Below are 14,019 nucleotides of genomic sequence, written 5' to 3' on the forward strand. Positions count from 1 at the left end.
ACGTTGTTGTTGTTTTCTAATGCCAGGTATTTGGCAATAAAGTCATTTGACTTCTTGCGCTCCAATATTTTTCAGAGATATTGTCGTGGTCAGCCACTGAAGCACAGTTTTTGAGGTGTTTCGAATCCATTTCTTGATTTGAATTGCACAATGGGCAGTTAGGGGATTTATATATTCCAATTCTACAGGTATGCAGGTGCTTGGCCAAACAGTCATGGCCTGTTGCCAATCTAAATGCAGCTACAGACGATTTGCGTGGTAAATCGGGAATTAACTTGGATTATAATGCAGAGAGTTCCATTTTTTCCCTTAACATGAGCTTTTCACTCTAGAAATCTGCAAGGCTATTTCACTTCCGCTCTGAACAGATACTTTCACATTGAGACGAAGTTAAAAGAAGAAAACAAAGTTTTGATATGAATTTTTATATTTGTACGCATGTGTTTCTGTGTTGTTATATATGATTGAATGTGATATCTTGGATGTATTTTGCTTATGAATGTAAAATTTAATTTGTGCTGTTTGACTGTTCCTCAGATTGAGAGTGGTCGTGTCACATTCACTGTGGAACATGAATTTGAGGTCTCACTCACAGTCATGGGCGATGGACCGAATATTCCTTGGAGGTTATTAGACATCGATATTCTTGTTGAAGATAAAGAAACTGGAGGTACAGTATTGAATTAAGTTCTTGACTCCCTTTGTTTCGTTAATTTATTTTGTGTGAGATCGTGCGTATTTGCTTGTTTTCCGCACAGAACCAATACGCGGTAAGTGTGAAATACCACATTCAGTATTCCCAACGTAACACACATAACAATTTCCCTCTTCTTACCGCTTAAGCGCGACATTCATTTTACTGCTTTAGGCTTTTAACATATTATTTTTAGAGACGTTTACCATAGTAATAATTATAAATTGGAAACTTACCACTGCAATTTCACCTAAATTGCAATGTTATTTATTGTTTTTAAATATTTGCAAAAATTAAGTAAACTCCACAACACCACAAAAGTTACTGCATTTGTAATGCAACTAACATTAAGGAAGCCGTGAAAAAATCAACAAGATTCCAGACTCATCATAGACTGGGGGAAAAAAAAAGACAGACGTATATCACGGCCTGCTGGAGTATAGTAAACACAGAAAACATTTTATAGGAACAATGTTGAAGATAGATATATTTGTTTTCCAAAGTTGCCGTCATTGAACAGAAACCAAGATGGAAATTTCATTGCAACTAATTAGAAATTCGTCTTTCAGGTATGTAATAAACGATCTTCGCACAAAATAATGTACGATACACGAGCGGTATGTTTGTTTTCATGTTCTTGGAAATTAAAAAAGCTCAACTACGTTTCACTTTTTCAATCTTTTCCTCGAACATGAAAACGTCAACATACCGCTCTTGTAACGCATATTACTATTGTTACTGCCTCAGTTGCACACTTGTCTACGTAAGTAAGGATGAAAATATAGCAGATCACAGAGGAGAAAGAAATATATTATTAGTGTTGTTTATGTGGTGCAGAAATTCGGAGAACCTCAAAGTAGAGTAAGAAGAGCAAGAAATTGTATTATTGTTATTACACTTGTTGTCGTCATTGTTGTTATTACCACCATTTTGTTACTTGTACTAATAATAGATTGAGACCTTACTATACCATATGACCTATATACAGTAAAATCCCGATAAGACGCTGTTCAAGGTACCATGTATTAAACAGGACCATGTATTAGGTGGGTATACTAATTTTGACTGTATACAGTATCTATAAGCATTTTTCTCTATTGAAATACATGATTCGCGAAAGATAAAACAATATTACTCCATTATGTAATTACTGTACTGTACATCTAAGACATTTACGATACAGTATGTACTGTACTTAATTCTTTCGAAAAGAAGTCATTTATAGTTGCTTGCCATGTGCATGTTCTCCAAGTACTCATGTTTACCACACTTCACTTTCCTGCTCTTACATCCTCTCGACATCGTAGCTGCAGTGATTGAGTCACGATTTTTTTATTATCGTCCTTAATGTCGATGATGCGATTCCTAATCAGTTAGAAAGTTGTTTCTGTTTAAGAGTACTGTTTTCGTCGTACTTTCGTAAGATTTCCAATTTTTCTAACACCGCTTTTCGTTTAACACTCGTTGTAATCACACTCACAAACACTTTGATACACTAAAGGACAACAAACTGAGCAGCAAAAATTTACAGAATTTTATTACGGCCGAGTGAGGAATGCTGTTTGAGAGAGAGGGTTAGCAAGAGGGCAGGGTATTGTAACTGTATGTAGGCTTTAAGCGTGCAGGTAAAGAGCTGAATAAGAGAGTGTAAGAAGAGGGTTGGGTATTGTACAGTATGAAGGTTTAAGTCCGCAGGTAAAGGGTTGAATACCAGTATTTTTCAGGTTAATGGCACCAGTGAGTTCAATGGCCAATATGTTTCATTTCTCTTACATACATTGCTGAAAATTCATCGAAAATATTCCATAAAAATAGCGTATTATACAGGACTTGAGCGCAACAAATGTGATATTTTATAAAGGCGTTGTATATGAAATGTGCAGTGACCGGTCAAAAAAAGTGTATTACGTGGATAGCATAATAAGCGGGCGCGTCTTAAATCGAGGTTTTACTGTAACTTAATTGGTGAGTTGTAATGGTGGTAATCATGATGATGAAGTCGATGATGATGATGATGATATACTTGAAATTATGTTTAATTTTATTTGTTCCAGATGGCAAGGCGTTGGTTCATTCTTTACAAGTGCAATATATACATCAAGTAATCCAGTCGAGATTGGTTGATAATCCTCAGCCTCTGACAGAGGTCTACAATTGCCTGCATTTTTTCTGCCAGAGTCTTCAACTTGAGGTATGTTTTGATACAATCAACTTACACTTCATGTATACCTGGGAGAGGAAGAACACAGTAGAATGACTACAGTAGAGCATTGATTATCCGAATACCGATCAACCAAAACATCGGTTAATCAAAAGCGTTCCAGTCGGAAAATTCAAATTTGCGTGTGCGCCATGTAGAAGTTCTGTTAGCACTGTTTGCGAGATTTGGCTGCAAAAAAATGAGTCTCAGCTCTGAAGGAAAAAAAAAATTTGGACTTCTTTTCCTAAACTGTAGACCTAGTTTAATGACCATTTTGAACTTATCAAACTAGGCTAGTTAGTTCTCTGTTTTATTTGTAAGACATGTGATACAAAATGTGTATGTACAGTTTTGTGTTTAATAACAGTTTTTCTTTGTTTCACACTACTTCTGTGACACTGGTACAATTTGTTTTCATAAATGATCAGTTATCTGAAAAATCAATTATTCGAACACCCCCATCCCCAGTTGTTTCGGATAATCGATACTGTACCGTAGTTTCTTAAGGGGAGAGGATAGTATAATTTGAAATTATTTTCCTAATTGATGTGCAGTCTTCATTTTTTGTATGTAGAAATATCATTGCTGCAACAAATTAAATTATAGATCTTTTTTTTTTTTTTTAAAAAAAGCTCAAATTTTGGGGGGGGAAAAAAGTACAAGAATACAGTAATTCACTAAAACATAGGCCTATATATATTTTAAGATAAATTCAAAATCTCTTCGATATTTTACTTCTAAGGTGCATTTTTTAAAATATCTGGAACATAATTTTGTTATTGGCTTTCAAAATTGTAAGATAATTAGGAATTTTAGAGGTACTTTTATAGAAATGTGGAGGGATATTTTTCAAATGCAACAAAATAACAAATTTCTGTTCCAGAGAAAAGTTTTCAAATAACCCAGAGAATGTGTGTTCCAAATATCATGCACGTAGCATTAATAGTTCTGAAGATATATCATTTTTGTATGAGAATAAAGCACGAAATTAAAGATACGGGAAATTGTAATCAAAGTTTAGCATAATTTCAAAATTCTGTGCACCAGAACTTTAAAAATGACGGCACAACAGCAAACAAGGCCATAAATGCTCACTAAATTTTATGTAATATATTTTTCAGATATCAGAGATTATTTTAAAGCAAAAATATATATATATATATATATATATATATATATATATATATATATATTTTTTTTTTGAGAATTTACTGTTTTTTCACCATATTTAAACATTCTTTCCTCTTAAAATCTTTGTGTAACCAGAGAATAGAGTTGCAGCAGATGGCAAGTGCATAATGTGCATTAAATTTTATATAACATATTTCCACGTATCAGAGTGTATTTTAATTGCTTTTGCAAATTTACTGGTTTTCATCATATTAAAACCATCCTCTCTCGGGCATGGGTTCGATTCCCACTTGGGCTGATTACTTGGTTGGGTTTTTCCCGAGGTTTTCCCCAACTGTAAGATGAATGTCAGGTAATCTATGACGAATTCTTGGCCTCATCTTGCCAAATACCATCTCGCTATTACCAATCTCATCGATGTTAAATAATCTAGTAGTTGATACAGGGTCATTAAATAACCAAGTAAAAAAAAATCCTCTCCCCTGAAATAGAAGGTCGATTTCTCACTTTTCCTGAAATAAAACAAAATTCATTTCCACTCTCTGCTTAAATTCATATGGTGGAACTATAATAATTGTAGAAGTAAAAAACCTATTTTGAATTCAACAAATATTTACTGTACGTTATGTTGTTTTCACAGTAATTTGCATGAGACAGTATGATGGGATTCCATAAATCTTCTCCAATATCTGTAGCATGTATGTTGTCATTTTTGGTTAAATTTTATTTAAAATATTTAAAGTCCCTGCATTCGGATTTAATGTCTAGTTTGCAAATGAATTTGCAATGTGCTGTAAAAATATTGGTAAAATAACTAAGCAAGATTTTTTATGCAGAATTGATCAGAGGCTATGCTCAAAGTATGCACTTACTGATCGAGATGTCTTAGTAAGATATTTTTTATGGTAAATCTCGCGCAACCACAGCTTGTTAAACTAGGTGATTGGGTTGAATGATTTCTTTAGTTGCCATTAAATCATAAGCGCTCAGATTCAAATTCAGTTATGAGCAATGATTTTTACACTGACTTTGGAAAGGAAATAAAGCCAGGAGTCTATTTTATACAACTTTATCTACGATCACATGGCTGTGTTCACACTGTTGAACAAAGATGTACCCTTTCTTGCTGTCGCTCTAAGAAGTGTCAGTCAGAAATACGTTACTCAGTTATACTTCTTTCTCCTGCAGGTTCTTTATTCTCAAACACTTAGGCTGTGCAGAGATCGTTTGGACGATCATATCCATGTTGATGAATACACACCAGGAAAGTGCCTGTCCATATCATATTGGAGGTAAGAATCTGTTACTACTTCGATAGTTTTTCTGTCCTTTGTGGGATTTATAACCTAGTAGTTGATATAGCGTTGTTAAATAACCAACTTAAAAAAATAGGTTTGTGTGTGTGTGTGCGTGCGTGCGCGCGTTCCCCCTCCCCCACCCCAACCACTTTAAATATCTTCATCAGTCACGCATCCTTCCTATAACTCAGTAACCAGTTACAGGAAATCTTCCTGTACATGAGTAGTCACTCTCTCATGGGACTACTCAGTTGGCAGTTAGATGCTATCAAGTGAGCCTGCAGTATTTGTGTGACCGTTGCAGTCATACTGACCAAGTAGATTAGCGAATTTGCCTCCTCAAAATTACAAAGTATAGCACTAACTCACTACTCCTAAAAGGAACTGCTAGTAACAATGGCTCAACTACAAGTAATTTTATCAAGGTTTCTGTTATTTTTATTTTTAAAGACCTTTATTGTACAAACAAATTAACAATGGGAAAACATGATAATTATGGTGTAGTGGTCAATACTTTTTCAGGTGATCTAGAGCACAACCTCTGACATTGGCTGTGTTCAAGATACAGATTGAACTTACAGAACAAAATGCTAAAATAATTTGGAGCTTTTAAGTAATAGATTGTTACAATAGAGCTAGCTAGAAGTGGTTACTTACTTACTGGCTTTTAAGGAACCTGAAGGTTCATTGCCGCCCTCACATAAGCCCACCATTGGTCCCTATCCTGAGCAATATTAATCCATTCTCTATCATCATATCCCACCTCCCTCAAATCCATTTTAATATTATCTTCCCATCTATGTATCGGCCTCCCTAAAGGTCTTTTTCCCTCCGGCCTCCCAACTAACACTCTATATGCATTTCTGGATTCGCCCATACGTGCTACATGCCCTGCCCATCTCAAACATCTGGATTTAATGTTCCTAATTATGTCAGGCGAAGAATACATTGCGTGCAGTTCTGTGTTGTGTAACTTTCTCCAATCTCCTGTAACTTCATCCCTCTTAGCCCCAAATATTTTCCTAAGCACCTTATTCTCAAACACCCTTAACCTACGTATGTTCCTCTCTCAAAGTGAGAGTCCAAGTTTCAAAACTATACAGAACAACCGGTAATATAACTGTTTTATAAATTCTAACTTTCAGATTTTTTGACAACAGACTGGACGATAAAAGCTTCTCAACCGAATAATAACACGCATTTCCCATATTTATTCTGTGTTTAATTTCCTCCAGCTAGAAGTGGTGGGTAAACAAATTAAATAGTTTGCCTTCTGTATCTTCTTCTTTATTCTTTTCTTCTGTTACTATTCACTTTTTACTTGATGTTGCTATAATGTCACTTCTTGTACAATAAGTATAAGGAGAGACTGGATTGTTTCTCTTGAAGGCGAGACAGATTAGAAGTGCAGCTGTGGAAGTTTGTGATACGAAGTGATGAAGGGATAATGGTATCTACCCATTTATACATTTTTATGTCTGTTTGAGGTTAGGATATATTATATAATGTGTTTTGTTGTGCCATTTTCATTTTAATAAGTGTGTTCTTGTAGAGAGTGGTTGGATATAGTCATAGGTGAGGGGAGCGAAACCTACAAAGTAGGACGTTTTAGGTACAAAGCACGTACGGTCAGAAGACCCGTGCATTGGCTTTTAGAGAAAATTACGATAATATAACATCTGTATGTATAATATTACTCAATAAATCCGTCTATCTATCTAAGTATAAAGACAGAGGATTGTTGACAAAATTGTTCTGAGAAGGGGCACACCATACAGCTCACACCAGGATGCAATACTTGTACAGATAACTGGGGTATCCTTTATTCAGTTACCACTTCTAGTTGCGCACTTGATATATAACATACCTACTTTCTTTATTATTTCAGGGAACTTACCTGCAAGGACCCAAGATCAGAGTTAGGGTATCGATTGACTGTACAGGTAGATACCCATGATCCAGCACGCCCTCTCACTGTTGTCCATGTGCCATCACTTGGGAATAAGGTATAATAAACAAACAATTGATGTGTGGTATTAAAAATGTAATAAAAATTCTATTTTAATTCAGTATTTTTATTTTTCTATCAAGTCAGTAATCATTTAATACCTTGTTTCTTATTGTATAACACCATAATGTGATGGAAAATGAAATCATTGTGTCACAATACATTCTTTTGAACAAAATCAGTAATACTACCTCACAGGAGGTAACAACCCGGAAACATGATACTTTAATGAAACATTTACCAAGTTGTAGGGCTTGGAGAGTAGACTCAAAACACATCTACGTTATATGTTGTCATTCCTTTTTTTGCATAAATTGACATTTTGAAACGATATTGTCACTAGGTTATTTGGCTTTACATACATTAATTGCAACTTGTATTGTAAGAATGGGCTTAGCGAAATAGATAATGTCACAGAAAGCATGCATGAGGTTCTAGGTTCGAGTCCCATTATTACCATTTCTTTATTCCGTCTTCTTTTATTTTTATTGTTATGTAATTTGTGTATTATGTGTCTTGATACCTTTTTGTTAAATTTCACTTACAAGTTCTGAAGTGTATCAGCCTATGACTTTCTGTATATTTTAAATTTAATATTTAAAACACTTTTTTTTTAACAGGAATGTGAGATTGCTGACAGAGCCATCAGATCTGACTTGTTGTCAATGGAACGTCTCTTGGTGCATACAATATACGTTCGTACACGGAGTCGTCTTACTGAGTTAAAGCAAGAACTGCAGACAATGCTGAAAGATGTTGAATGTATGTAAATTATCACATTACTCTATGCACTTTATTTTATGTCGTATTTGTACATATTTTGCGAAATATGTGAAGACAAAATAGTACTACAGTTTAGTATATACAGTTGCGAAGCTTGGGATGATTTTTTGCATTTCTCGCTTGGAGCGCTGTGAGTACTAGGAACAATAGACTGTGTCACTGCCATCGTGATCTAATACAGGCTGTAAGGCAGACCATGTAACTCACTTAACCTGATCACGAAGGGCGGCGTTCCAACCATGTAAATTAGTTGAAATGCATAAAGAGTAACATATGTTTCTCTAAAATGTAGTGTAATTGCATTAATAAAATTTAAAACAATGATTACAAGCCACTTCAGACATAAATCACTTGCGAGTTAAGATAAAATATTATTTTATATGTGAAAATTACGTTGTTTGTATGTGTAATACTCGCCTTTATTTCGATTAAATATTGCGAAATTCTTGTACATGCATTTATGCACGATTCAGTATTTTGTTATGTTTATTGTGCCAGTTGCCCCTTTCTGTCCGATTTTAGTGGTCTCCAATGCCCTGCCATTCATATGGAAATATTATAGGTTATGTTTTAGAAAGTTCCGACGAAGTTGAGAAAGAATTAGATGTTAATAGCGTGTGGGAAAATATCAGAGATAGTATCAAAATTGCAGCTGAGCAGAGCATAGGTTATTATGAAACTAAGAAAAAGAAACCGTGGTTTGATGAAGATTGTTGCATGGTAGTAGAAAGAAGGAAACAGGCAAAATTGAAATTCTTACAGGATCCAGTTGAGGAGAAGAGAGATAATTATTTCAATGAAAGACGGGAAGCAAGTCGTACACTTAGGAATAAAAAGAGAGGTTACTTGAAGGAAAAACTGAATGAGGTAGAAACAAATAGTAAGAATAAAAACATTCGAGATTTATATAAGGGTATAAAGGAATTTAAGAACGGTACAGCAGAGTCCGTATAGGTCAGTTTCTATCTGATGCTTTTCCAATTCACTGCGGGCTAAAGCAGGGAGATGCACTATCACCTTTACTTTTTAACTTCGCTTTAGAATATGCCATTAGGAAAGTTCAGGATAACAGGCAGGGTTTGGAATTGAACGGGCTACATCAGCTTCTTGTCTATGCAGATGACGTGAATATGTTAGGAGAAAATACACAAACGGTTAGGGAAAACACGGAAATTTTACTTGAAGCAAGTAAAGCGATCGGTTTGGAAGTAAATCCCGAAAAGACAAAGTATATGATTATGTCTCGTGACGGGAATATTGTACGGAATGGAAATATAAATATTGGAGATTTATCCTTCGAAGAGGTGGAAAAATTCAAATATCTTGGAGCAACAGTAACAAATATAAATGACACTCGGGAGGAAATTAAACGCAGAATAAATATGGGAAATGCGTGTTATTATTCGGTTGAGAAGCTCTTATCATCCAGTCTGCTGTCCAAAAATCTGAAAGTTAGAATTTATAAAACAGTTATATTACCGGTTCTTCTATATGGCTGTGAAACTTGGACTCTCACTCTGAGAGAGGAACATAGGTTAAGGGTTTTTGAGAATAAGGTGCTTAGGAAAATATTTGGGGCTAAGCGGGATGAAGTTACAGGAGAATGGAGAAAGTTACACAACACAGAACTGCACGCATTGTATTCTTCACCTGACATAATTAGGAACTTGAAATCCAGACGTTTGAGATGGGCAGGGCATGTAGCACGTATGAGCGAATCCAGAAATGCATATAGAGTGTTAGTTGGGAGACCGGAGGGAAAAAGACCTTTAGGGAGGCCGAGACGTAGATGGGAGGATAATATTAAAATGGATTTGAGGGAGGTGGGGTATGATGATAGAGACTGGCTTAATCTTGCACAGGATAGGGACCGATGGCGGGCTTATGTGAGGGCGGCAATGAACCTTCGGGTTCCTTAAAAGCCATTTGTAAGTTGTAAGTAAGTAAGTATGTTTACTATATCTCACATTCCTAAATTCGCAATTATACATTATAATTAAGCATAATGTCATGTATGATACTCCGCACATTCAATTTGTATGTATTTTAATACTAAAATTGAGTATTGAATTATTGTATTTATCTACTACCTAAGAGACGAAGTAACAATTGTACGTACACCAATTTCATAGGAGTGGTATGATAAATTTTCTGTCTTTATTAAGGAAGGTAGATGTGCTATATTAAATCACAATATAAATTCTTTTTTATTAAACCTCAAAATAACTTCCATTCTAAACTTAAAATGTTGATGCGAAAAGATTATGTTAACATGTAAAATTCTGTTCACATTAAAATAACACAGTTTTGTAATTATTTCTGCAACATAGGCTGTTATGCAACAAGAAGTAAAAGGAACTAATGGACACATTACACTAAATAAAACTTAGCTATGATACGCAATAAAGTTATAATATAATGGTGAAACGAGCGTTGAGCGGATTCCACCGATTTTGGAATAGACACCGACGTACTTGAACTGCCAACATAGAAAACAAAAAATCACACTCAATCGCTTTCACCTTCATCTTGACGGGATAATAAAAGCCTAAACTAACCTAACCTAAGTGCGTCGGTGTCTATTCCAAAATCGGCAGAATCCGCTCAACGCTCGTTTAACCATATAATAATTCACTGAGCTCCATACACTGAAATAGAAAACCTGAACATATATTACGGCCTGGTGTAGATCGAAAAGGCATTGACTGTGCCGTATTTTGCATTGTTGTGAAAAGTTGTGTAAACTGTGAAATGTTCGTTATCGGTTGTAATAACTGTAAATGGCTAAAATACAATAATTTGAATAATAATATGGGACAAGGAGACGTTTGTAGCACTATAAATTCTAAGAAAAGAAGTCAGAGTTAGCCTTCTTCCGAAAGATCCAGGAAGGTGAGTTTATAAAATATAATATATACTGTATGAAACTAACATTTAAACCTTATGTATTTCGTGTTTCAATAGTGGAAGGAAGGTGTTAATTTTTCAAAAGAACACGATATCAAAAGTACAATACATTTTATCGTCTGCTAGGGAAAGAGTCTGTGATGAGGCGATAGTAGCGATCCTGGTGGCTAGCAACTATCTATGGATGCATATTTCAACTGTCTATGTTTGCATATTTAGTAAGTATTGAGCTTCACAACTGTAAATACTAAACTGTGATAGTACGGTATCTCCTTCCCATTCCATTAATACTGCAGCGTTGCTATCAACATTTCACCATCTCTGAATAACTCTGTAGTTTAGAAGGGTTTTAAATAACAAATTCAATTTAAATTACACTTGTATATATAGATTATGCGTGGTCTAGGTGTGACAGATTTAAGCTTAGTTCAAATTGTTGTTGTTGTGATTATTATTATTATTATTATTATTTTTATTTTTATTATATTGTAGAAGCAATTACTTTACATTATAATATTGTGAAATATATAACAACCACAACATCATTCACAAAATTCTAGATTTCTTTTCTACCATAAACTGAGAAGGAAAGAGAAAACTTATTATAAGTATCACCAGCATTCTTCAACCCATTGACCATTTAGTGAGTCTCTTATTTTATTTCCTTGGTAGCAGTAATCCCTCTCTATGTTATCCAGCTGATTCGTTAACAAAGGTAATCAGCTTGCATCTATGCTCCCATTATAAATTTTCATTCATCTAGAATGTTGGTAATATCTGTATTCTAGATTGTACTAGATTGTCTCCATAGATTTACAGTTAAATGAAGAAAAAGTAGAATTTCTGTTATTTATACAGTACGTAAAAAGGGCTAATATTTTCATAATTGTCACGGAGAATCTTCTGGAAGAAACTTGCTGTGTAGTGTAGACATATGTCTACATATGAGGCGCGTCCATAAAGTAACTTTCCCACTCGTCCCACAGCTAGCAAACCTTATGTTGCGCGAAGCAACTGCGTGTACGTGATAGAGTAATGTCCTGGCATGGCGCATGCGCTAGCGGAACTTCCCGAGTGCTCTCAGTAGCTTCGTTGCATTGGTTGAAGATGGACGTTCCTATTCCAGTTCCTGCCGCGTGAAGTGCATCAGTGATTAAGTTTTTGAATGCACAGGGCATAGCGCTGATTGAAATTGATCGTCAGCTGTGTCAGGTCTATGGGCCTAACGTCATGAGCAAGCAGATGGTGCGTTGTTGCTGTAGACAATTTTCAACAGGACGCCAAAATATGCATGATGAGGAGCGCATTGGGAGGCCAACCATCATCACAGACGACCTTGTGGAGCAACGCACCATCTGCTTGCTCATGACGTTAGGCCCATAGACCTGGCACAGCTGACGATAAATTTCAATCGGCTCATTCAAAAACTTTATCACTGATCGCACTTCACGCAGCGGGAGCTGGAATAGGAACATCCATCTTCAACGAATGCAACGAAGCTACTGAGAGCACTCAGGAAGTTCCGCTAGCGCATGCACCATGCCAGGACATTACTCTATCACGTACACACAACCGCTTCATGCAACATAAAGTTTGCTAGCTGTGAGATGAGTGGAAAAGTTACTTTATGGACGCGCCTCATAGATCACAGTAAATTCAGATTGAAGACATCTCCAGGAATTCATGTGAGGCTGTAGACTCCTCTGACAAAGCAGAAACCAAAGGACAAAAAGTGAAACACAGGAAGCCTTCAAAGGTTGCGGTGTTTAAGAGAGCATAGATTTGAGTTTTAGTTTTGATTGGATATGGAACTGGCGAAGGGAGATAATGTCCAACCTTGTTTGCATTATTGATGAAAGTGTGTGTTTCCTGTTGCAGGCCACCTTCAAGGATCCCCCGCCATCTTATCTGTCCCAGTGCTGCAACCATGTCTGCGAGCAGAGCAGCTTCTTGTGACCGTGGACACTCACACGGGGATGCTGCAGTGTCATGTTCCACAGTATGACGCTCCTCTCATACCCGAACTGCAAACAGCTTTAAATGGAGACCATTCTCGCCTACCAACGTTGGTTTCTGAACTGAGGTATGTGTCCAATCTCTGCTACGAATCATTGGAACATATTGGCTATCACGTTGGGGAAAAAATATAGAATGATTATTATCCGTATCTTATTTAGTAGGTTATTTTACGACGCTTTATCAACAGCTTAGGTTATTTAGCGTCTGAATGATATGAAGGTGATAATGCCGGTGAAATGAGTCCAGGGTCCAGCACCGAAAGTTACCCAGCATTTGCTCATCTTGGGTTGAGGAAAAACCCCGGAAAAAACCTCAACCAGGTAACTTGCCCCGACCGGGAATCGAACCCGGGCCACCTGGTTTCGCGGCCAGACGCACTGACCGTTACTCCACAGGTGTTGACTCCGTATCTTATTATAATAGAGATTTCCTTTTGGAGATTGTGTCTATTACTGTATTTAGTCATGCGTTGGTACCACATGTTTAATAGTGACACCCAAATTTTAAACATATTTTTTGGAAGAAAAAAGAATTGTCTGTCTAAAATGGAAATATCACTAGTAACATGATACATTCATAGTTTTCTGCCCAAGGGCAGGTCCTCCACTGCAAACCCAGCATTCTTCAATAATATCATAAAGAACGATTTTTTTTTCAAAATAAGTGAAATTTATAATGAAAAAGTACAGTCAACTCTAGATATAGTGTACTCGGTTATAATGAACATTCGGCTATAGTGAACCTAAATCGTTGGTCCTGACCCGCATACATTAAAAAGTACATTAAAATTTCCATTTATAGTGAACCCTGGCTTCCGTTATAGTGAACCTTGTATCTTGACAAATTGTTATTTGAAGTCAGACCTTCTTGTATAAAATTGAAAGAATGTGTTAAGAACAACATTCTAAGTTTCTTACTCCTTTAGTCAATGGACAAAGGTAGGATTAGTGATTCCTGGACAGTGAGCTGTACTGTAAGT

The 14,019-nt window shown here is 36.0% G+C and overlaps 1 protein-coding gene across 4 annotated transcripts in view; it reads left to right on the plus strand.

The window, feature by feature from the left end:
• The window catches only part of MED14 (mediator complex subunit 14), an 82,965-nt gene that overhangs the window by 16,226 nt on the left and 52,720 nt on the right, over positions 1–14,019 (plus strand). For all 4 annotated transcript variants that reach the window (XM_069832422.1, XM_069832420.1, XM_069832418.1 and 1 more), the window contains exons 6-11: positions 538–670; positions 2,749–2,885; positions 5,214–5,317; positions 7,212–7,329; positions 7,952–8,093; positions 12,900–13,104. In XM_069832422.1, coding sequence (XP_069688523.1) covers positions 538–670; positions 2,749–2,885; positions 5,214–5,317; positions 7,212–7,329; positions 7,952–8,093; positions 12,900–13,104 — 839 coding nt within the window. The remainder of the gene's footprint in view (positions 1–537; positions 671–2,748; positions 2,886–5,213; positions 5,318–7,211; positions 7,330–7,951; positions 8,094–12,899; positions 13,105–14,019) is intronic.

The sequence above is a fragment of the Periplaneta americana genome, chromosome 8, assembly GCF_040183065.1.
Source record: "Periplaneta americana isolate PAMFEO1 chromosome 8, P.americana_PAMFEO1_priV1, whole genome shotgun sequence".
NCBI lineage: Eukaryota > Metazoa > Arthropoda > Insecta > Blattodea > Blattidae > Periplaneta > Periplaneta americana.